This window comes from Ctenopharyngodon idella, chromosome 10, assembly GCF_019924925.1.
Source record: "Ctenopharyngodon idella isolate HZGC_01 chromosome 10, HZGC01, whole genome shotgun sequence".
Lineage (NCBI taxonomy): Eukaryota > Metazoa > Chordata > Actinopteri > Cypriniformes > Xenocyprididae > Ctenopharyngodon > Ctenopharyngodon idella.
The window spans coordinates 7,426,228-7,448,483 of NC_067229.1; the positions used below are offsets into that span (position 1 = coordinate 7,426,228).

The 22,256-nt window shown below is 36.7% G+C and overlaps 1 protein-coding gene across 1 annotated transcript in view; it reads right to left on the reverse strand.

Annotated features, from left to right (window-relative positions):
* The window catches only part of pth2rb (parathyroid hormone 2 receptor b), a 32,568-nt gene extending 12,323 nt beyond the window's left edge, over positions 1-20,245 (reverse strand). The window contains exons 1-9 of the mRNA XM_051911307.1: positions 18,708-20,245; positions 18,005-18,107; positions 9,963-10,073; positions 9,752-9,867; positions 9,392-9,489; positions 7,326-7,509; positions 6,731-6,884; positions 2,349-2,409; positions 1,850-1,916 (exon numbers count right to left, since the gene is read on the reverse strand). Of these exons, the coding sequence (XP_051767267.1) occupies positions 1,850-1,916; positions 2,349-2,409; positions 6,731-6,884; positions 7,326-7,509; positions 9,392-9,489; positions 9,752-9,867; positions 9,963-10,073; positions 18,005-18,107; positions 18,708-18,770 (957 nt within the window). The 5' untranslated portion in view covers positions 18,771-20,245. The remainder of the gene's footprint in view (positions 1-1,849; positions 1,917-2,348; positions 2,410-6,730; positions 6,885-7,325; positions 7,510-9,391; positions 9,490-9,751; positions 9,868-9,962; positions 10,074-18,004; positions 18,108-18,707) is intronic.
* Between the last annotated feature and the right edge of the window lie 2,011 nt (positions 20,246-22,256).

The following is a 22,256-nucleotide window of genomic DNA, read 5'->3' on the forward strand; positions in this document are numbered from 1 at the left end:
GCGCATCCTGTTCACAGCACAGGGTTGAATTCGGGGTTAATGGGAAGACAGCTGTGTCTGATGGTGTCGCTCTTAACAACTGCTTTGATGGCACTTTCACAAACATGGTGCAATTTGGTGTCCTATGAGGCAATAATCCCATGTTTGGTAATGAGAACTGTTAGATAGACTCTTATCCAACTTACAATTAATCCAAAATGAACACCAAGTTAGTTAGTTTTAAACTCCTCAAACGTCTCTATCCCACAACCCCAAAAATGGATATTTTGGCCTGTCCCATTACAGTAGTCTTGATCTTCTTGATTGAATCCATCAATTTATCTCATTTCATTGTAGTAAATCATTTTTAATTGTTGACTAAGTTTAATGACCAAAGAAAGTGATATTTAGACATTTTGTACTTTTTTTTTCACCAATACACAAAATGGAACATTCCTTAAAGGGGTACTTCACTGCTGGCAAAATGGGCTTTCAATAAAACTTGGCTGTCTATACAGTAGAAAGGCAAAAACATTTTTGAAATCGGTGCTACCTTACTAGAGAAAAAAGGCTGTTGTCTTTTTTCCAAATAGGTTAGAAAACTTCAACACCCATAATGCACTGGGCATGTTGCCATCAAAGGCCACGCCCACCAGTCTGCTATGGATACCAGAGTCAAATACTGGCTTGCTTTAGTAGAAAATACTTCAAAGAATTCAAAGAGTAAACGTTTCGTGGAAGTAAGTTACTTTCGGTTTTCGGAGAAAACGTCACAGCAGAAAATCTGAATAATCTCTGTTTGTAGTCAACATTTCAAACTGGATGACCACGAACAGTGTTTTAGGCCAAAAAACTGAAAGAAATGGTCATTCTTGTCAGTTACGCTTGAAGCAAAATGCCGGTAAGAAAGCTGTTGACATAGTGTTCCATTTTTACCATAATGCTGTTTAAAGAGTAGACAAAGTATGATAAAATTTTAAAATTGTGACACTCAGGAAATGTAATAATATCAATCCATTTTTACAAATATTGTAGTGCATTCATTAAGCTTAAGCATTCAACCCTGTTACTACAGTTATTGTAAGAATAAAAATTCTTTAATTTATGTAAAATATACATTTTTTCAATTACTATCAATCAACATTCGGTCCAAATGTAGAAAGCCACTACTTACTTTAGATTAAATTTGCAACCCTGTTACTTACAAGCGTTTCATTTTTTTCATTTTTTTAATATCCATTTTTTTCTGTCATCATTTGGCTGTGCTACAATATATAATCATGCTATCAGTCGTTCAAGTGCTATTAAACCATTCAACCGCGATAAGATGCGAAAATAGGAGAACTCAAATCTGTACTGACACATGTCTGTGGAGCGGCTCTGTGTGAACAAACACCTGAAACACCTACACAGAAAGCCATTTCAGATGGCGTGCCAGCCGCATTGAGTTCTCCTTCACACTTGAATGGACAAAAACACACAAAATTATGCCCGTTATTGGTGAGAACCCTGTCTTAAATGAGTTAAAAAGTGTTAAATGAATGTTGTGAGAAAATCACTCACTGCTTTTGACTGAATAACTTTTGTAGCTTTATTAAAGATTAATCTATATTTAATTTATAATTTATGCAGTGTTTGATTATTTAATTTCTGTATATTTACCTTTTAGACCTACCTTAAAATCTTAAAGCACTGTTTACAAGGTTACATGGGTCAAAAACAACAAAAACAATAACTTTTTTAGTGCATTTTAGCAGGGCCTGTAAAAATCTGAACCGGTCTGCCTGGGCCAGTAGAAAAACCCCTGAAAATTTTAGTAACTACTATTAACTAACAAGAAACTCTTATTAACGAATTAGTATCAACTCACCCCTATTGCTGTCAGTATAGGAACTTGGTATATCCATTTAATATTGCCAGCGCTCAACTCCCAACACCTTAGGGAGAAAGAGAAATATTATTTGAAATGTTATATATAAACAGCTTGTGTTTCTCTGTGTATGCTTGTGTGTGTGTGTGTTCTTGTATACATGGTTTATGAGGTCACAAATGTGTATAATGACATGGGTATTACAACGTAAACATGGTTTATGAGGACACTTCCTGTGTCCTCATAAACCGAATGGCATGAAAAAACATACTAAACTGTGTTTTTTGAAATTCAAAAAATGCAGACAGTTTTCTGTGATGGGTAGGTTTAGGGGTAGGGTTAGTGTAGGGGGATAGAATATACAGTTTGTACAGTATAAAAACCATTACACCTATTGAGAGTCCCGTAAACCACATATACAAGTATGTGTGTGTGTGTGTGTGTGTGCGCGAGACTTTTTTACATTACAGAGAAGGCTGGATAATGTACTGAAACCCACCTTACATCTGCCACCGTTGCCCTGACGACAGCCCAGGTTGATACGAAGAGAGCCGGAACACCTGCAGTCGCACAAATGAGAAAAGGACAAGATTTATCAACTTTAATGCAGCATACAAGCACAGAAGCATGCCTGACATTTGCCACAGACTCAACAACAACACAATTTTCAATTTGCTTTATTTTGAATCATTCAGATCCTACAATACCAATGCCTCTTGAAAGTCTTCTTCACCCTCTGGATGATAAATGAAATGTGAAGTCTGTCATTTCTGTGCTGACACAAACGGAAATTTAAGTTTCTTGAATACCCTTACCTGCCATTGGTCAAACAAGCACATAGCCCCACCCCAAACTCACACTATTGGCTGAGCCTAAAAGGTCAAGGTTTGGCTGGTTAGATGTTTTAACTACACCATCTGCATTTCTCTATCAGCAGCCATTAAAATGAAAATATAAGTTGAAAATCTATATATTTTTATGTAACATAATTTATATAATGTTTTAAATAAAAATATATATTTTATATAAATTTATTCAATGTTTTCAGCCATATTCTGACAAAAAAACTAATTGGTTTTTTATGCTTTAAAAAATATTTATTATTTTTTATCTAAAAAATATAATTATAAAATGTTATATAAATATTTTTCAATAATATATATGAGCAATATCACATGAGTAGCTCTTTCTGAAGTGCATATCTGAGGTCTAAACAACTATATTCTCAAAACTCTTAAACATTATACATATATTTATAACAGTTCTTTCTGGTTCTTAAATCTGATTGGCTGAGAGTATCGCCACGGGAACTAATTTACTGTTTGAATCACTCCACTGTCAGCATTCTCACAGCGATTGTCATGTCAGATGAGCAAACCCACCACATATTTTTATAGATACTACTGTTGTTTTGTAACGGAATGTAGTTTTAAAAGTTTTTTAGGTGAGAATATAGTTGTTTAAACCTCAGATATGCGATTTATATGTAAACATACTGCCTATTTGAAAATTTGTTTAGACGCTTTCGGAGATTTGAGCTCCAGGCCATCAGCGACCGTTCAGTGCTCATGTACCTGCAGAGAACAGCTTCATCTCGGCCAGTCCTTCGGGAATTTGCTGCTGGCTCTTATGTAAATAGTGTTTAAACATGAGTATAATTCATTTTGGGTGTTTCAAACGGGCAATCTTTGGTCTTATTAATATATATTACTTGCTCTTGTAGATTTGGCTTAAGGGCTGTATTAAGTTTCATAACTTTATATGTACATTGAAATTAAATCCTGTACTAACTAGAGCGCTGCTTTTGTACGTTTGACCGAACTGTTTTCTTGTGTTTATTTCCTATTTTACTTCTTATACTGTTATAATGGCTATTGTTGTTAATTTAAATATTATTGTTCAATAATTAAAATTTTATATAAATAACATGCTGTATTTTTTGGTATTGAGAAAGAGTCCGTTAGTGATTTCGACTTCAGTGAAAGTTACATTAATACACCATTAGATGGCGGCAAAGACTGTCTTTATGAGTCTTTAAGGCTTTTATATTGAAATGGACTGAAACAAGGACGTTGTTTTTACTTTAAACAACATCTTACGAAGCGAAACTGACAAATGCATTGACTAGCGCTGTCATGGGAGTGATGACAGCCTGATGTTAAAAGGACAAAGACAAAGATATCGCTTTCCTCAGCAGACATTCAAACTGATTTTGTGATTATGAATATGAGATTGACCTGAAGACTATCAGCTAGATGTATCTCTCTCTCATTATACTGTACATAATACAATGAGATTCAATGAAGCGACTCAGCGTTCCTTCATTACTAGTTCTAGAATTAGTAACGGAGGCTTGAGCTCAACTGTTAAACTCAACATGAGATTTGAATCCGTGGTGGAAGGAAGTAATTCCTCACAAAAGAGGGTTTTTAAAGACAATTGTGATTACCTACGGCCGAATCACAGCTGTATCGCACATATATATATATATATATATATATATATATACACAGGTGCTGGTCATATAATTAGAATATCGTGAAAAAGTTCATTTTTTTATTGTAAATTATTTTAACAAATGAAACTTTGATATATTCTAGATTCCCTACATGTAAAGTAAAACATTTCAAAAGTTTTTTTTTTTTAAATTTGTTGATTAGAGCGTACAGCTAATGAAAGTCCAAAATCCAGTATCTCAAAATATTAGAATATTTACATTTGAGTTTCATTAAATGACCATCCCTACAGTATAAATTCCGGGTATCTTTTGTTCTTTGAAACCACACTAATGGGGAAGACTGCTGACTTGGCAATGGTCCAGGAGACAATCATTGACACCCTCCACAAAGAGAGTAAGTCACAGATGGTCATTACTGGATGGGGTGGCTGTTTACAGAGTGATGTATCAAAGCATATTAAATGCAAAGTTGACTGGAAGGAAGAAATTGGGTAGACAAAGGTGCACAAGCAACAGGGATGACCGCAAGCTTGAGAATACTGTCAAGTAAAGCCGATTCAAACACTTGGGAGAGCTTCATAATGAGTAGAATGAAGCCGGAGTCAGCGCATCAAGAGTCACCACACTCAGACATCTTCAGGAAAAGGACTACCAAGCCACTTCTGAACCAGAGACAACGTCAGAAGCATCTTACCTGGGCTAAGGAGAAAAAGAACTGGACAGTGAACAGTGGTCGAAAGTCCTCTTTTCAGATAAAAGTAAATTTTGCATTTCATGTTGAAATCATGGTCCCAGAGTCTGAAGGAAGACTGGAGAGGCACAGAATCCAAGCTGCTTGAAGTCTACTGTGAAGTTTCTGAAGTCAATAATGATTTGGGGGGGCCGTGACGTCTGCTGGTGTTGGTCCATTGTGTTTTATCAAGTGCAAAGTCAATGCAGCCATCTTCCAGGAGATTTTGGAGCACTTTATGCTTCCATCTGCTGACAAGCTTTATGGAGATGCTGATTTCCTTTTCCAGCAGGACTTTAGCATCTGCCCACAGTGCAAAAACCACTTCCAAGTGGTTTGCTGACCATGATATTACTGTGCTTTATTGGCCAGCCAATATGCCTGACCTGAATCTATGGGATATTTTCAAGAGAAAGATGAGAAACAGTCGATCCAACAATATACAGATGATCTGAAGGCTCAATAGTGCCTCAGCAGTGCCACAGGCTGATCACTTCCATGCCACACTTCACTGATGCAGTAATTTGTGCTAGGAGCAAGTCATTTGCTGTAATATGTCCTGCCGATCAAGTATTGAGTGCACAAAAGAACATACTTTAAAGAACTTGAACTTTTCTGTTTTGCAAATCCATTTTTTGATTGATCTTAGGAAATATTCTAATATTTTGAAATACTGGATTTTGGACTTTCATGAGCTGTACGCTCTAATCATCAAAATTAAAAAAAAAAAACTTTTGAAATGTTTTACTTTACATGTAGGGAATCTAGAATATATGAAAGTTTCATTTTTAAAAATAATTTATAATAAAAAAATGAACTTTTTGATGATATTCTAATTATATGACCAGCACCTGTATATATATATATATAATTATAAAACTAACCTGTGATAACCTGTTATATATCCTTGTTCCTTCTCTATTGCCTCTAAACTCTTAAATCACAGGTTATTTGCTTACAATTTACAGTATTTTAGAAAAAATACACTTCAATATTCATATGTTAATGGTCTGAATATATAAAATATATGCTGAGAGTAAATATATGCATTGATTTAAGATGATGTCTCTCTAAATGCAGAGTTTATTAATTATGAAAAAGCTTCAGCAAACAAGTTTCAGTGATGTCTTTTTGATCTGATGTTTCGGAGTGCATGAATATGAAAATGTAGTCCTCATTAGGTGCTTACTCTACGGCAAACACATTGATGCCAGGAACATTAATTATGCATTACTGATTTTGATGACACATTAATATGTTTAGAACATCACTACATTGCTTAAGTAATAAACATTATCGTTGAATGTAAAGTTGTTGATGCTGTGCTCTGTGTCATTGTTAATCTGTTTAAAGTAGAACAAACATGTTTGGGCTTCTCTATCATTCGGCTTTCAACAAAATCTCTAAGAAAGCAGGAACCTTCCCAGAAGTATTTGCACTTCAAAGATGTCTGCTCGGCTTGCCTGGCGAGTATTATGCATCAAACATAAAGTATGAATAAATAAGGCTTTAAATAAGTGTTTCCGCCTCAAAGGACAGCAAAACGATTCGACTGAGCAGATATAAACAGAAGCCTCAGATGAGAATTATCATAACAAGCTGTGAAATTGGTGAGGTTACGTCTGGGCAGGTCAAAGTAAACAATGTTTAAGAACAAAATCAACTGTGGATTGATCTTAACATGCGCACTTACCCCACCCTATGAGGGTGAAACCCCAAAGATATTTGGAGTCGGAGAAGAACGCCATAAAAATGAGACTGTGAAGGTACAGTCCCTCCACTAGGATCCAGTAGTAGTTGGTTGCCAGGAAATAAATGAAGAATAGGACTGTGATCTTGCAGCCAAACTGAAAAAACAAACAACGTTGGCTTCAGCCAATCAGAAATCTACAATCAACCAATCACAGCACAACTGTTCATTGTTATGCTGCCTATAAGTCAGGCAGCATTAATTCTACATTTTGCTGCATTAGTCTTGAAAGCCTCTTGAAGTGAATGGGAGAAAGGAATATGCATGTTCAATTTAAATACATTTTGTGATTACTCTGAGTACATATGGAAAATTCCAGAAACACATTAGTCTCTAATGCAGTTTCCATAGAGCAAATTATTGGTAAAGACCATGCAGCGCATGAATGAATGGCCAAAGTGCACTCAACTAATGTCAACGCAAAGTAAAGTTAATTTAAGTTATGTTAACTCAAGTTAATTAAAGTCATTGTAGCCAAAACTAGTTCACTTCATCTCAACAAAAATATAATTAAACTCGGGTGACTCATTGCACTTACATACTGAGTCTTGTCAAGAGGGGAAATGGAGATGGTGCTGATGTTGTCCATTAGCATGGTGTCGTACTCCTGTAGCAGACCATTAGCATACACCACTCTATCTTTCACGAAAATGCTGACCGCACGCAGCATGAAAGACACGAACAGATGCATGTGGATGTAGTTTCTGGTGCAGTGGAGACGCCTGGGAGACAAAAAGAGAGAAAATTTATGCCAAAATCTTGTCATTTTTGTCCTTCTCCTATGGAGCCCTTAAAGGGACATGGTGGTGGAAAAAAAATATGCGTTTTTTTTTTTTTTTTTGTGGACATTTTGTGCAAAACATTTTGCGAGCAAAAAAAAAAAAAAAAAACATTTGTGAGAAAATGCAAAAGCATTGACAAATCATTTTTTATTCCATATCATATTTTTTTCCTTCACCATGTCCCTTCAGGCCGGAGCTCCGTATTTCCCCCCCTCAAAATGGCATGGATAAATGTCATTTCCCCACATCTCATTTCATACTTTTTACATAGGCTAATTTAACGAAAATTACAGTGTGATTGGAAATTACACAATACAAAATCAAAAGTGATATTTACCTTGATTTTTCTTTGTTTTCTTTACACAATGCATGTTACACCTGCCAGCTGTGCCCATGATAACCACCAGAGGGCACTCCTTCTGTCTCCTTTATCTCACCATGAAATACATTTCCCATAACCCCTTGCCTAGACTAATCGTGTTATTACCTTGTTTCCTCTTGCCTATTTATGCTGCCTTTACGTGTTCTCGGAATTATCGTAAATATGAGTTTCCTAGGTAAAAACTGCACATGAACGCCCTTCCATTGTGATGAGCTCGTAATCAATACTTCGGAAGTGGGAATTATCAAATTTCCGCTAGCACATGAAGGCAGCATATAGCCCTGTGTATTCACTCTTGCTTTGTGAAGTCTTGTATGTGTTACGCTGCATTTCTGAGGGCTAGTTCTAGTTTTCTGTGTCATGGTTTTGATCTTCTGCTTGTCTCCCTGGATTTGTCTTGGACTTATCTGGATTGTTTGCCCTGTGGTTTTGATTCTATGCCTGTTATATGGATTATGGTTGTGGATTAGCCTCAATAAATCTGTGTTTTTGGATCTTCAACCCAGATTTGGAGCAGTTTGTAACAGCATGTCTCACATTTCATCTCAAGCTCTTCATTGACTTTATTATAACAAAGTTATCTAACTTTTGAAAAAAAAAAAGTGAACTGCAAAATTGTTTGTTGCGGCAGAAATGACACCACAACTAAAAGACGGTCTCACAAAAGTATTTTTTTAGAAATTGATATAAACTATTTACACAATAAATATTGAATAGTGGATATTTTATATTATCAATTGAATAAGTAATATTTTTATGATGGATTCTCATGTTTTAAGATTGAAAGTCTCGGACCAAAAAGGTATATAGCAATAAAATCTTTAGCATAAAAGACACATAAAAGTATCAAAAATAAATGATGGATGCATGGTAAAAAAAAAAGTTTCCAAGACAGTTTTGAATTGGCCATCATATCAGTGTTATTTTAGTATCACTGAATTTTGTTAATATTTTAAATTAGATTTTATTTTTCTTTAAGTTTTTATAGTTTTAGTTATTTTAGTGAAAGTAGATTTTTAGATTTCAAGTAATGAAAATGTTTTTTATGGTTTTATTTTTAATTTTAGTGAACAATAATAATTAACCTGCTTCATATAATGTTTTGTTAAAAAATAAATTAAATTCTGCAAATAGGTAATAAATGTGGACTCAATAAAACCCTTCACTGGAGCCTTTCAAATTGAAAAAGCAGAGTACAAGTTGTTCATTTATAGCAGAAACTCGCTGGGGAACTCTTCAACTAATTTAATGTCTGAAGGACTTTAAAGTTGAAGACCTGAGACTGTCTGAATCGTCCTGCATGAATCCCTCAACAGCAGCCACTTCTACTTGCTTGCTGTGCAACTTCATAATAAATACATGGAGTTATTAGTGTTTCTTTAACTTGCCGGGTGGGACCAAAGTCTGCTGGGTATGAAAATGTGACCGATGTTCAATTACCGAAAGTATCCAATGATGAAAATGGCGACTAGCAGAGAGCTGAAGGACACCGCGTAGCCGACTGTGTACATGATGTGCAGCCGCTCGAAAAAGTCCCTCTGGAAACACAACAACACTTGAGCCATCAACGAACGAAACTTGACATCTTAGACATTTCCTAAGAGTTTTGACTTAATAAAAACTAGTGGCATTTGAATCTGTATAAGCAGCTTTATGGCTTGCAATAAGACTTTGTGTTTAAAGACACAAACCTAACTACATCACATTGGAGCATTATAATCAAAAAGTGACTCTTGAATGATTTTTGAAACTTGTCAATAAGACACCACAACCTCTTCCAGCCTGTTTAATTGGACTTACTTTGTCCTTTTCAATGCCTGGAGCCATAAACCGCAGACAGTCTGAATAATTGACCCAAGTTCTGTTCTCCACCGATACCCACGATCCATTCAAGTTGCACTGACGGTATGCAAATCCTAAGAAAATGAAGATACAGAATAATTTGACAAGATATTGTTAGATCTTGTAGAAGAAACTGGTGAAAGTTAAAATGAGTTTTGCTGCCATGTACCATTGTGGTTGAAGTCGTACACATAGCCGGGACATGGCACTTTGGTGACGGTTCCTGGGGAACCTTGAGGCCAGCAAACCAGTCCGTCCCATCCAGGAGAACAGACCTCATCTGCACACACAATGTAGAAACCACAATTACAATTTATAGGATGGAAATGCAAAATCATCAAAGAACACTCTAAAGAGACTGAGTAAAGATCCATAATTTCCAGTAAAGCATAAGTTGCATTTCTGTTATGACAACTCTCAGAGATAATAACATAGTAATAGATATGGCAATTTTAATTTATTTGGTCTTGGAGGAATAGATCTGCTACACTGCTGCTGCTGCAGAGAATGCACAAAGTCTTGTTACTGCCAGTACAAGTAAGACATGCTGCTGCTGCACATATAACATACATGAAATTACCCATAGCAGATCTATGCAGGTGGAGCTGGGGAAGGTGGAGGGTTTCTGAAAGCGCGTTACAGACTGCTAACAGCAAATACTGCCATGCAAAAAGCAATGTGGAATGTTCAATTTAAATAAACTTTGTGATTACTCTGAGTACATATGGAAAATTCCAGAAACACACTAGTCTCTAATGCAGTTTCCATAGAGCAAATTATTGGTAAAGACCATGCAGCGCATGAATGAATGGCCAAAGAGCACTCAACTAATGTCAACACAAAGAAAAAAGTCACGTGATTTCAGTAAACGAGGCTTCGTTACATCACAAGTGTTTCGAAATTTCAGTGGTTCACGTGACTTTGGCAGTTTGATACGCGCTCTGAACCACTGATTCGAAACAAAAGATTAGTAAAGCTTCAAAGCTTCATGAAGCAGTGTTTTGAAATCACCCATCACTAGATATTGTTGAATAAAGTCGTTATTTTATTGTTGTTTTTTTGGTGCACAAAAGTATTCTTGTTGCTTTATAACATTAAGGTTGAACCACTGTAGTCACATGAACTGTTTTAAATATGTTTTAAGTAGCTTTCTGGGCATTGAAAAAGGAAATGATATCTGGCAATGTAGGCCTCACTGAGCCATTGGATTTTATCAAAAATATCTTAAATTGTGTTCCGAAGATGAATGAAGGTCTTACGGGTGTAGAACGACATGAAGGTGAGTAATAAATGACAGAATTTCTGGGTGAATTAACCCTTTAAGACTCCCTGCTAAATTTTTAAGCCCCTTCCCACCCCCCACTTATACAGTGTATAGTGATTCCCAAAACAACTGACGGTTCTTTTAATGGATAGTTCAAAGAGATGAGTTACAGTTTGAATCTGTCTGAAACACTGCCCATAGCTATTTAATTGGAAATTAATTGGTAATCTTTATCAATACCAGGCCTAGTTGAAATTGGTCATGATTTTATGAGGGAAGAAATTCATTCTGCATGTGTTTCATCACGGTCCATTGCTCACTCGAAACTAGCCTTATATAAAACCTAATTAAAACTGTTAAGAGTCCATCGAGGAACGTCTAATGTAATTACAGTTTCTTTAGTAACAGACAGTAACAGGGTCATCTTAAGTGAGACTTCATGTTTTCATAATGTTTCCGACAGTATAATTACAATGCTTTCATCGAAGCATAGCTCATGCCTCAGCAATTATCACACATCTTCCAATATGACAAATTAGCTGTACTTCAAAAGATACATTATTAATAAAATAAATCATACTGCTCATGCATTTGTAAACAGATTGATTTCAGGAAAATGAAGAAGTATACTTTTAAGAACAGCATATTATATATTTAAGAATCTTGCAAAGTGAAAACTTGTTAAGATGATTTATTATGAAAGGAATAATCTCAAAGCACACGCTTTATCTTCCCTCACGGCTCATTGATTCAACGCCGTTGTAAGTCTTCATTCTAAGTGCAAGTATTCTGTCAAACATTGATCCAACCTCCACAGAACAGTGTAGTGAAAAGGGCAAGGTCTCTGTATGGAAGCACCACTCCAACTGGTCAATTCCCTGGAGGGAGCGGAGAGTGTCCGCGGCGCTACAAGACCCTGATGCTATTTCAAAACCTTATTCAGAGTGAATGAATCAGCACAGCTCAATTCAACCTGGTGATTGAAAGAAAGAGCATCAACAAGCTGTAACATATCTATTTGTAGACTCTGAGGGTCATCAGGTGAGATGTCACAGGCACCATGTTGTCTTTAACACTTGGACAATATATACAGTATCTCAGAGCCCACACATTATATTTAGAGTTTGAGAATTCTGAATATTCTGAGAATGTTCCGATAGTTGCCATGGCAAATGAAGGTTCAGCGAGGGCGCTCCACAACTCGATGCAAATGACAACGGCTACACTCTAATTACCTCTAATAACCAATATTAGCAAATGTTGTCAAACAAAAGGAAACCTTTTTGTATAGCTTTCATGTTTATCGTGCATTTGAAGAGAAGCACAAATGTCTAAATGGAAAGAAAATAATTGCAAACATAATCCTTAGACAGAAGCATTTTTATATATATATAGTGGGTTAGGTAACCAACACTAGAGATTAAACATATATAATATCTGGAGAGGGCTTTATAATTGGGTAAAGGACTAATGCATTTGGAAAGATATGGTTCATGTGGCAAGATAATTCCAGTCCTCGAATTTGATTGACTGAGTGGCGTTCCAAGACCACAGAGTTATAATTGTACAGCAGCATTGTTCACTGTTTGATACCCTCTTTCTGCAGGTTTCATAGTTATGCCAATGGGTGCTTCCCATTTGAAGGCTGCATCTTAGTAAGGCTGCACATCTAGGCTGCCATATCATCAAGCGCTGTCAAAATTTGAAGGATCCTTGGAAGTCAGCCTTCCTTTTGCATCCTTTTAATTGTCTGATACATCAGTATCAGTATCGAAAGTATCAGAGATGACGGAAAAACACAGAGAGCATCATCTTTCATTTCTGCTCTGACAGAAGGTTTTTCGTCTTCAAACCAAACTTGGGTCTTCAGCCGACAAAGTTTAAATCCCATCTGGCTAGCGCGCTTTCCATAACGTTTACACATTAGGTCAGTAGGCGGAGAGTAGGCAGTCTTTAGTGGCTGTTTAAATGCATAGGTGTTTACACTATTGAAAGCAATCCGGTCGAATGCTTTTTCGACTACCTCTGGAAGTGTCCGAAAGTGGACAAGCTCAAAATGTTTTAGAGCCCGTTTACACCTGTATTTAGCTTTGTTTACTTGTGATCCGATTGACCAAAATGCATCTTAGAATACCAGGTGTAAACAGGGCTTTAGTCAATATTAAATTAATGTTTATTGAACTGTTGTATAAAGGCAGCTTAACTTTTTGGCGGTGAGTTTTGCAAAGGCAAACACACTTCAAAATTCCTTATTTAAATTTCTTAAAAAAACGATGATATGAAGAAGGGGTGGAATAATTTAATCTCTGCAGTGATCATTTTACACCGGATAGTTTTACAAACTTTCATCAGAGACAACTGGGATTCACTGATAATCTGCTGTTATTGGTGATGGGCCGGACAGAGTCTCTCCCGTCCCGGCCTTCATCCTCCCGTCTTGCGGAGCCGACATCTGTAGACTACAGTCGGCACTACGTGCCCACCAATGAGTGTAAGTTGCCTCGTGTTCATAAGCTTATGTTATAATTAGTAGGTAGTCCACAGTAACTCTTCTAAATTTTGCAACCCTCTAACGTGATTCTTTTGTTTATATGCATCAGTATGACTCATTAGACAAGTTGACACCGGTTGAGACGGCAGCTCTCGCGAGTGGGTGTGGTTTCAGCTCCGACAGCGGACATGCCCCCAGCGTCTGAGAACACTGCTTATTTTTTCACGATTTGGATTACTTATTTCATTTACTTAGCGATTTTTTTTTTTATCATTCAAATTTGGCTGGGTGGTTAATAACACATTTTTCTGTGGTGTGACAAACTCAGAACACATACTTTAATATGGCTTTACAGGGACTTTCAGGCCCTGATATACTCACGTTGAAGTTCTTTTTCATTCTTTGCTTAGGGGTAAAAAGAAGTTTGAAATACACTGTAACAGGGGGGGGGCAATTACACAACACAAAAAACACAAAAAACTTCTTTTGGCCGTTAAACTACACAACAATGGCATTTTGGGGGCCTGAAAATGCAAACTTTTGAATACAGGATTCAAAGTTTTTGAAAACGATACCATTATCAAATTTGTGAAAACAGTGACATTGGTGCCTTCGTTTTGACATCGGTTTTGACATTGGTGCCTTCTGTATGTATATAACTTTTCTGTTTTTAGTACTTCGTTGTCATGTAAATGTACCCTTAGCCATAGTTTTCATTGTTTGTTTTGCCTGAGTTCTAGTCATTAATCTGTTGTAATAGTTTCTAATTAGTCCTCACCTGTTCCCTGTTGTGTTGATTACCTTCCTCTGTGTATTTAAGCCTTCTGTCTTCATCAGTTCTTTGTCTTGTGTTAGCGTTATGTTAGTTGTGTAGTGTTCTCATTCTCTCAGTGTTTATTAAAGTCTTGTAAATATTCATTCATCCTGTGTCACACATCTTCTTTGGATTATCTATACAGCCAACCCCTTACATATGTGAGCAGTGGGATACTGTGAGCGAACATCCAGATGCCACCCACACTGCTCAGAGCGGCATTTAGATGAATATGCAAATACTCTGCGGCTTTCCTTTCATTAACAAAATAAACAAACAACAAAAATATCCAGTGAAAAAAACAGTAGTTAAGAAAGCATCTGATCATAGCAATGTGGATATATTTTGCACAAGCTCTGCAATTTGCACTCCAGTCAAGTCACATTATGCTTATTTAGATTGCTTTAAAGAAAGCAGCTTTAAAGTTTAAACAGTGACAGTTTCGCTTTCGATTAGAATTACAATGTCATTTTCCACTATAAAGTGGCTTTCCAGTATGTTCATGTTTTTACTTGTGTCTAATCGACCGTGACAGACTGCACAGAAGAAACAAACCAAAGAAGATTTCCATGTACAAGAAGGCGGAGCTTCTGAGCCACACCTATCTATTATGTAATCGCCAGTCAGAGTGAGCTTTTGCAAGCTGTTTCGAACTACCGAAACAAACTTCGTTTTGGGCTGATTTTATTTGAAATGACACCACAGCAGTTCGTTCTTCGTAGTTTATATAGCTTACACAAACACGTTGACAACAATGCATTCTCTACTAGCAAATATAAGCACACCATTTTTACTTGTTGGATTTCAGATGAAATCTTCATCTGCGTGAGATATGACACAGCATGTGTGAGATTACTGGCTGATAAGAAGATTTTGATGGATAAACTGCAGGGTATAGCAAGATTCAAGCTCAGATCATGTATAATCTTGCGCAGCTGAATGGAAGTGTCTCCATTCACAGGAGCGTCTGGTTCACAGTTCAGTGATTATTTTCTTGTTCTATCATTTTCTGTGATTACTCATATGTGCTCCAATCATCTCTTAAATTATTTAAATTCCTCCTGCCTTATTATCCTAATTCAGAATTACACAGGTAACCAGGAACCTTTCACGATCTTATCTTGGTCTTCCTGGTCACACAGTCAGCTAACACATGGATAATGGTAGGACCAACACGTGCAAATGAAGAAGAAAAAAACAGGAAAATTGGAAGAAAAACAATAAATGTGCGTCAGCTTCCATAAACAGCAGGGTGACTCACAAGCCGCACTACACATTATTAATCTGTGACATCATGAATTCCCTTCAGAGTTCAGAAGGATTGTAATGGATGTGCAGCATTTTTCACCTGTTCTGTGGGCTCTTCTGTTGCTGTGGCACATCTGAAAGCAATTGCACTTTGAAAGTTTCAGCACATTTAAAGCCTTTAAAAGACTATTAAGCTTGGTAATGGTATGGTATGGTATGAGGCCTCTGTGCATTACAATGTAAAAAAAATGTAAGGGGTCTTAATATGCTTGTTTACATTTTCATCTTTCTTTAGTGTGTAGTGTTGCTGTTTGAGCATAAAAAGGTCTGCAAAGTTACAAAGCACAAAGTCCACTCCTAAGGAGTTATTCTCTGTATCAGTGCACACTGTTTCTGAACTCCATGAAATGCCTCGATTGTAGTCTTGAGATTTCTTCTAGGATGAACACGTCAAAATATTCCTCATTTAAATAATTCCTGCCCAAGGCACAGGCAAAAAAGGGCGAGGCCTGGTTTAGTAGTGCATTGTCGCCATGTCCAAGAGATGTTTATTCCACCCTGATTCTAAACCCCTTTTTTTCGCCTCCCTAAGGCAGACGAACTTAGGAAACAGTGGTTAAAATGTGTTTTAACAGTATTCCTCAGCAGTATTCCTTTTGTTGTGTTCTCACTATTTTTCTAAGGACTGCTTTCTGAACTATACAGTCCAATGCAAGTCATGTGTTATAAATTTGTTATAATATCACATCTGAAATGTAAGAGCTGTATACAATAAAGAATTACCACTGTGAAACATACTGCACAAATCATGACGCCACTGTTAGCTTAGTTACACTAGTATTGACAGCGCTTCAGGAATCCTCCGGAGCTGATACTCGCCGGTTATGATAAAAGGTGTTACATTTCCGACACAAGCTCTGAGCGGAAGATCAATCACAACAGACTGAGGCTGGCTGACCAATCAGAGCAGAAAGGCGAGTTTACAAAGGATTAAAGTCCATGAGTCCATAACTTTTTTTGGTTAAAAATGATCCAAAAACAATTTTTAAGCAAATACATAACCACCCAGTGTTAAAAACTATCTCCTTATCCTAAGCCCGATTCACAACGGTAAGCTTGTAATAATGTTTTCTAATTCGAGTGGTACTGGTAGGTTTCCGTGGGAAATTTGAGCATGCCGCTGTTCGTCTTTGCGTCATTACGTCACGTCTGTTTACATAAAGAACGAGTCCCAGCTAGTAGGCTATATGGCATGTGGAGGATGCTGCTGGTAGCGGATCATTTATAGCCTTTTCTCACAGCAGCTGGAATAATTAAACTTATCATTTTGATGGTGGATTGTAATCCAGAATGGTCCAAATGACAATCATCAGTGACAATTGGAGATTCACTCATAGTCAAAAGCAAAAGAAATTGAAATCCAAGTACCCACACCGATGTGGTGATTGACAGCAAACATTAGATCCATCCGCACTGAGGAGCCATGCCGATGCACAACCCACGTAAAGATGATAATTCTGCAAATAACTGCAATTGCAGGTTTCAAACAGAGATGGCGACAAAGAGGCAAAACTTACGGGCTGCAGTTTTGAATGATTAAATAATTAGTATTCTAGTAGACCCCATAAACAACATTATGAACTTGTATAGCATAATAGAAAATACTGTTTCAGTTTAATTCACATTTAATTCAATGTGTAACTTGTCATTTGTTTATAATATTTGTGAAACTTACTAGCAATTTCTGAGTGAAAATTGTTTCAATTGTTCCATTCTTGCAAAGGGTGGGCATCCATTTTTGGATTCAAACCCACAACCTATTGGTAACCAGTCCAGCTCTTTAACAACATAGAGTGTATTTGCATTTAGGCGCCTAAAAATCAATCCTTGAATCTGCATCACAACTGAATGCAAAAACTGTATATGCTGAGATGCATGCATGTTTATATGAGTGGCCAGATAGACGGTTATGTGATTGTAAGGTAATTTAGGGTCTAAATAAAGACTCAAAGCAGAGAGACCAAAAACATTTGGACAAGAGCGAGAGAGATTCATGTTCAAAAACCACATGAACCAAACAAAGATCTTCTGTTGAAACGGATCTTGGATCTCTCTGGCTGCAGATTTTGACAGATAAGTCTTCTGAACTGATTCAGATGTCACATTCTGTTCCATGGATTAGGCGTCAGATGTGAATTCACACGTAAAAAGCTTTTAAACTAATGAACAAATGGCATAAATGTGTTTCTAGAGTCCCTTTTATCTCAGTCCTCCCATATTTCTATCAGTTATGCAAATTACGTCCTCTCTGCTACAACTGAACATCAAAACGATGCTGGTTTTAGAGTGAAAAAGGTTCAGAGGCGCAAGCGGAATCCACAGATAAGGTCTTACCAGCAGGGTTGTGTTCTGAGATGTTCTGAAGGCACTGCAGTTTGATGTCGTACAGCAGGAGAACTTGTTCCTGAGCTGTTAAGCCTACTTCAGGGTCCACATGCTGCACAGAGACAAAAACCGAGAGAAATTGATTGTCAGAGTGTTTGACTTGAGTATCCTGGATTTGATTAGACCTCCAATCAGAGAATTCAGAGATGTCATGGAGTTTTAAAGCCACCAACAGACCTTCAAGCTTTATAGATACATGCAAAACAACATGAAGAGAATCAGAAGACATTTGCATGCTTGTTTTCTTCCAGTTACAATATAAATCTGTTGTCACCTGTCAAACAAAATGACACTAAATCTGACAATTCACTTTTAAACTGAGCAATATATTAAATATTTCTGCAATGCTGCATACAATTATGTTATATTTCCAGATAAATCCTATCACATCATCTGACTTCACATATATGACTGTGATTTTTTTTTTTTTACAGTGATTTTAAAGGTTAAATAAGATGGAAAGGTAGCAACTGAACATTTTCTATTTTTAAACTTTCACAATGAACCTGATAGAAGCAAAATATTTAGATATGTCTAAGACATTATGTTCAGTGTTGAAATATATTGTGTTATAAGGTTTTAGGCTTCAAATTCAAACAAAACATGAAGGTGATGTGATGTGAAATGAGTAAAAATGTTTTGTTCATCTTACCTGTGCTTCGACTGAAGTACCAAGCAAAACTTGGGCAAATATCCACAGTACTATAATCCACATTATGAAAGGTTTCACAGCGTTTCAAATACTTATATAAACTGACTATTTACTCAGATGATGTGTTCAGTGGTTTTTCTGTGTGTGAAGCTCAGCGTGCGCCGATCCTGCATCCCCAGTCATTTTACCCAGCTCCATATTTGCACTGGAGAATGAACTCAGCATCTGCTGAAAGCAAAGTGAACTGAATACCACCACCCACAGCAGAAATACTCCTTCAGAAAAACAAGAGAGATTGTGCACCTCTGCGCATCCACTGGTGGGGTGGAATCCCCTCCTGAAATGACTGTGCAAATTGTTCAAATGAATAATAATCACAATTGCCCGCAGCAATTTTTTTCTCTTGCATTTATCTCGAATTTCACAAAAGCCTTGCTAAATGAATAAATAAATAAATGAACAGATACATAGATATTTTTTAGAAAAATAAAGTTATTTGGAATATTATAAATAAATGAGGTTAACAGCAAAATTATAGGCCTTTTAATCAAATAAATACAGAAATGTTAAGGTAATCTCATATTTTGCGTGTACGTTGAAGCGTTTTGGAACATTTCACCACACAAGTTAAATCTAGAGTAGGCTACGCAAGCGAACGTAGGTTCGAACGTAAGTGTTCATTGAGGTTGCAACAGTACGCCGATCGTTGCGTAGTACGTAAGGCTCGTTATCGCAGTGCACACCAGCAAACTATAAGTAGATAGAAGTAGACTAGATATTTATCACTTTTCACTTTTTTAGTCAGTGTCTGCTAAACAGACTACTGCGAACAGAATGTTCGCTAGGAACTTACCAATAGCAACAATACGCTGCTCGCGCGTTTTCGCGCGAAATAATAAGACGTGTTCGCTAAGGAAACTATATCAGTTCAGTTAGGAAATGGACAAACTATAATTACTGCGATTCACTTTGTTTATTATTAGTATTATTATACATCAAAAATATGTTACAAAATCTTTATTGTTTTGTATAAAACGTCTTGACGGCTAAATGACAGTACAAAGGGCGCCAACAGACAATTTGGACTGCGCGAGACGAGCCTCAAAAGATTACGCGGGCGAGAAATTCCAGGCAGGAATCTTGGCAAGTTGCCCCTCTTAAATCATTGAATAATTTGTAACCCGATAATATTCTGATGAATGTAGCCTATTGGTTTTGACAGAAATCCTCTCAATTGCGCTGCAATTACACACCAACACAGCGGATCGTTCCTCATTGAAAATGACTTTTCCTCTCCCAGTCATTCGAGAACTTTATCTCTCTGGAGAAAATAAAGCGTAAATTTCTGTATTCCGCACCAATTGTTCAAATCTTCTCATACTCAAGCACTGGAAACGTCAGATAACGGTGCGCAACGGCGCCTTGACCCGTTTCCAAAAGATCACCCGCAGAGTCCCCCAGCATGAAGACGCTTTCATTAGATTTGCTAGACGGTTAATTTGGATGAACGTGTAGGCAAGGGATCCCTGCAGTGGAAGGAGAGAGTTAAAGCCACAGCTGTAGAAAAAATAGCGCGTTTCTGCTGCGGGTGGATTGAAAAAGACACTGCTGAAGTCACTAATGCGAGATTATTTCAAAGCTTTTTACATAAGTCTTTGCATTTTAGATATTTAAAGCCGTTTTATCTGTTTTAACATTCCTGTCCTTTTCTTTATATTCTCCTCACTCTGTCTATTTGCAATGAGCCATATGTGGGTGTTTGTGATCTATTTTCTTATGACTGTTCATTTTGGAGGGGAATACACAATAGCACTGATATTTTTTACTCAGACACGTTTTTAATTGAAAACGGTATTTATAAGTATAGTATATATTTCATATTTGAATTCAGCATTTCAAACAGGGGAACAGCATCTTTCTGTGTTTGTGTACTTCAGAGAGGCAGAGAAAGAATATGCAGCAATTTGAGGGCAATTTCACTGATTGGGACAATAATTTAACCACCCTGTTTATTTGTCTCAAACAGAGATCTTATCTTCTCTTCACAACAGGTTATCCCAACTGGGAATGTTCTCAGAACGTTAGCTAACGTTTTGGCAAGGTTCTCTTAAAGTTATGAATAAACGTTCTTTTAGTAATCTCTTTAATAATGTTCTCAAAAGTTAGTCAAAAACATTATTTATACATCGTTCATGTGTTTTTTCTGTAACATGTTCATTTAATGTTTTTTTTAAATGTATTCACTTGTTCCAGTATTTTCCAGAAAATATTCAAAAGGAGAGTTTCCATAATATTTGCAAAATGATGAAATGGATGTTCCCTTAACGTTCGTATAGCAATGGAAAAAACATTGAAAAACTGGATGTCACAGAACATTCAGAAATAATGCTTTCATAATTTAATGGGAACGTTATCAGAATGTTCTTATAACATAGTTTTGTTAGCTGGCATCTTATTCTATTCTATTCTGTTCTATTCTATTCTGTTCAAGAAAATAGATGAACTACCCTAGAAATATTTCTATTCCATAACAATTCTATTATTCCCTCATTCTATTATATTCTGCTCTTTGATCTTGTCCTTTCACATTCGTCATCCTTTTTTTTTGCCTTCAAATCCATCTTGTAAGAAGGACATCTCTGCCCTGAAGGCTTCTCGATTTCTAGCGGAGTGTGAAGCCCACTTTCAAAATATGACATCTTCAAAAAGTTTCTCTCTCTCTCTGTCTCCCTCTTTTTCTTGCCTGTCTCTATTTAAATCCTCTTTACTGTTGTACTCTTGTTCTGGGATTTTGCACCCTCCTCTGCATTCTGGGCAGCACACCACATGTTGCCATTGTTTTATTTGAATCGTATTCATTCGGGTCATCCATCCTTCTCAGATTAGTGCTGGACTGCCGCATGTAAGGGACACGTTACTGCTGAAATGCGTCAGATTGCAAAGACACTGTTGATTACAGAAATGGAAAACTAACATACTGCTTAGTACACTATACACCGTATACTTTCAACTGTTCGTTTATATTTTTGTATTAATTATTGTGTGTATCATTTATTACACACGGATTTGTGCATGAAATCTGCTTACAAACGTTCTAATAAATCATGACTCATCAATCACTTTCATTCTAAAATTACATAGGCTACTCCAGGTGGCCTTATAAATGTGTTTTAAGATTACATTTTCTGTTGTGTTTGAACTTGTTTTGAGGGTAATTGCATTGTTCCGAGGAACTTTCTGCACGTTTTCAGGGGAAAGTGCATCTCGTTTAAGTTTGCATGACATGGAAGTTGCGATATCTTTTCTTTCCTGTTGTGACATATATCCGAGTGAAACAGCTTCTCGAACAAGAAATGATGTAGGGCGGGACTTATTTTGTCCATCAGAAATTGATTGGTTGTGGTTTGCTATTGGTCGATCTCATGTGAGTGACAGGTTGCCTCGCCCTCGCACTAGTAAACACATCATCAGAAGAGATGTCACTGCAAGAGGGAGAAATTATTTTGATTATAGATTACAAGGGCACATGAATTTAAAAAAGCATGTGCA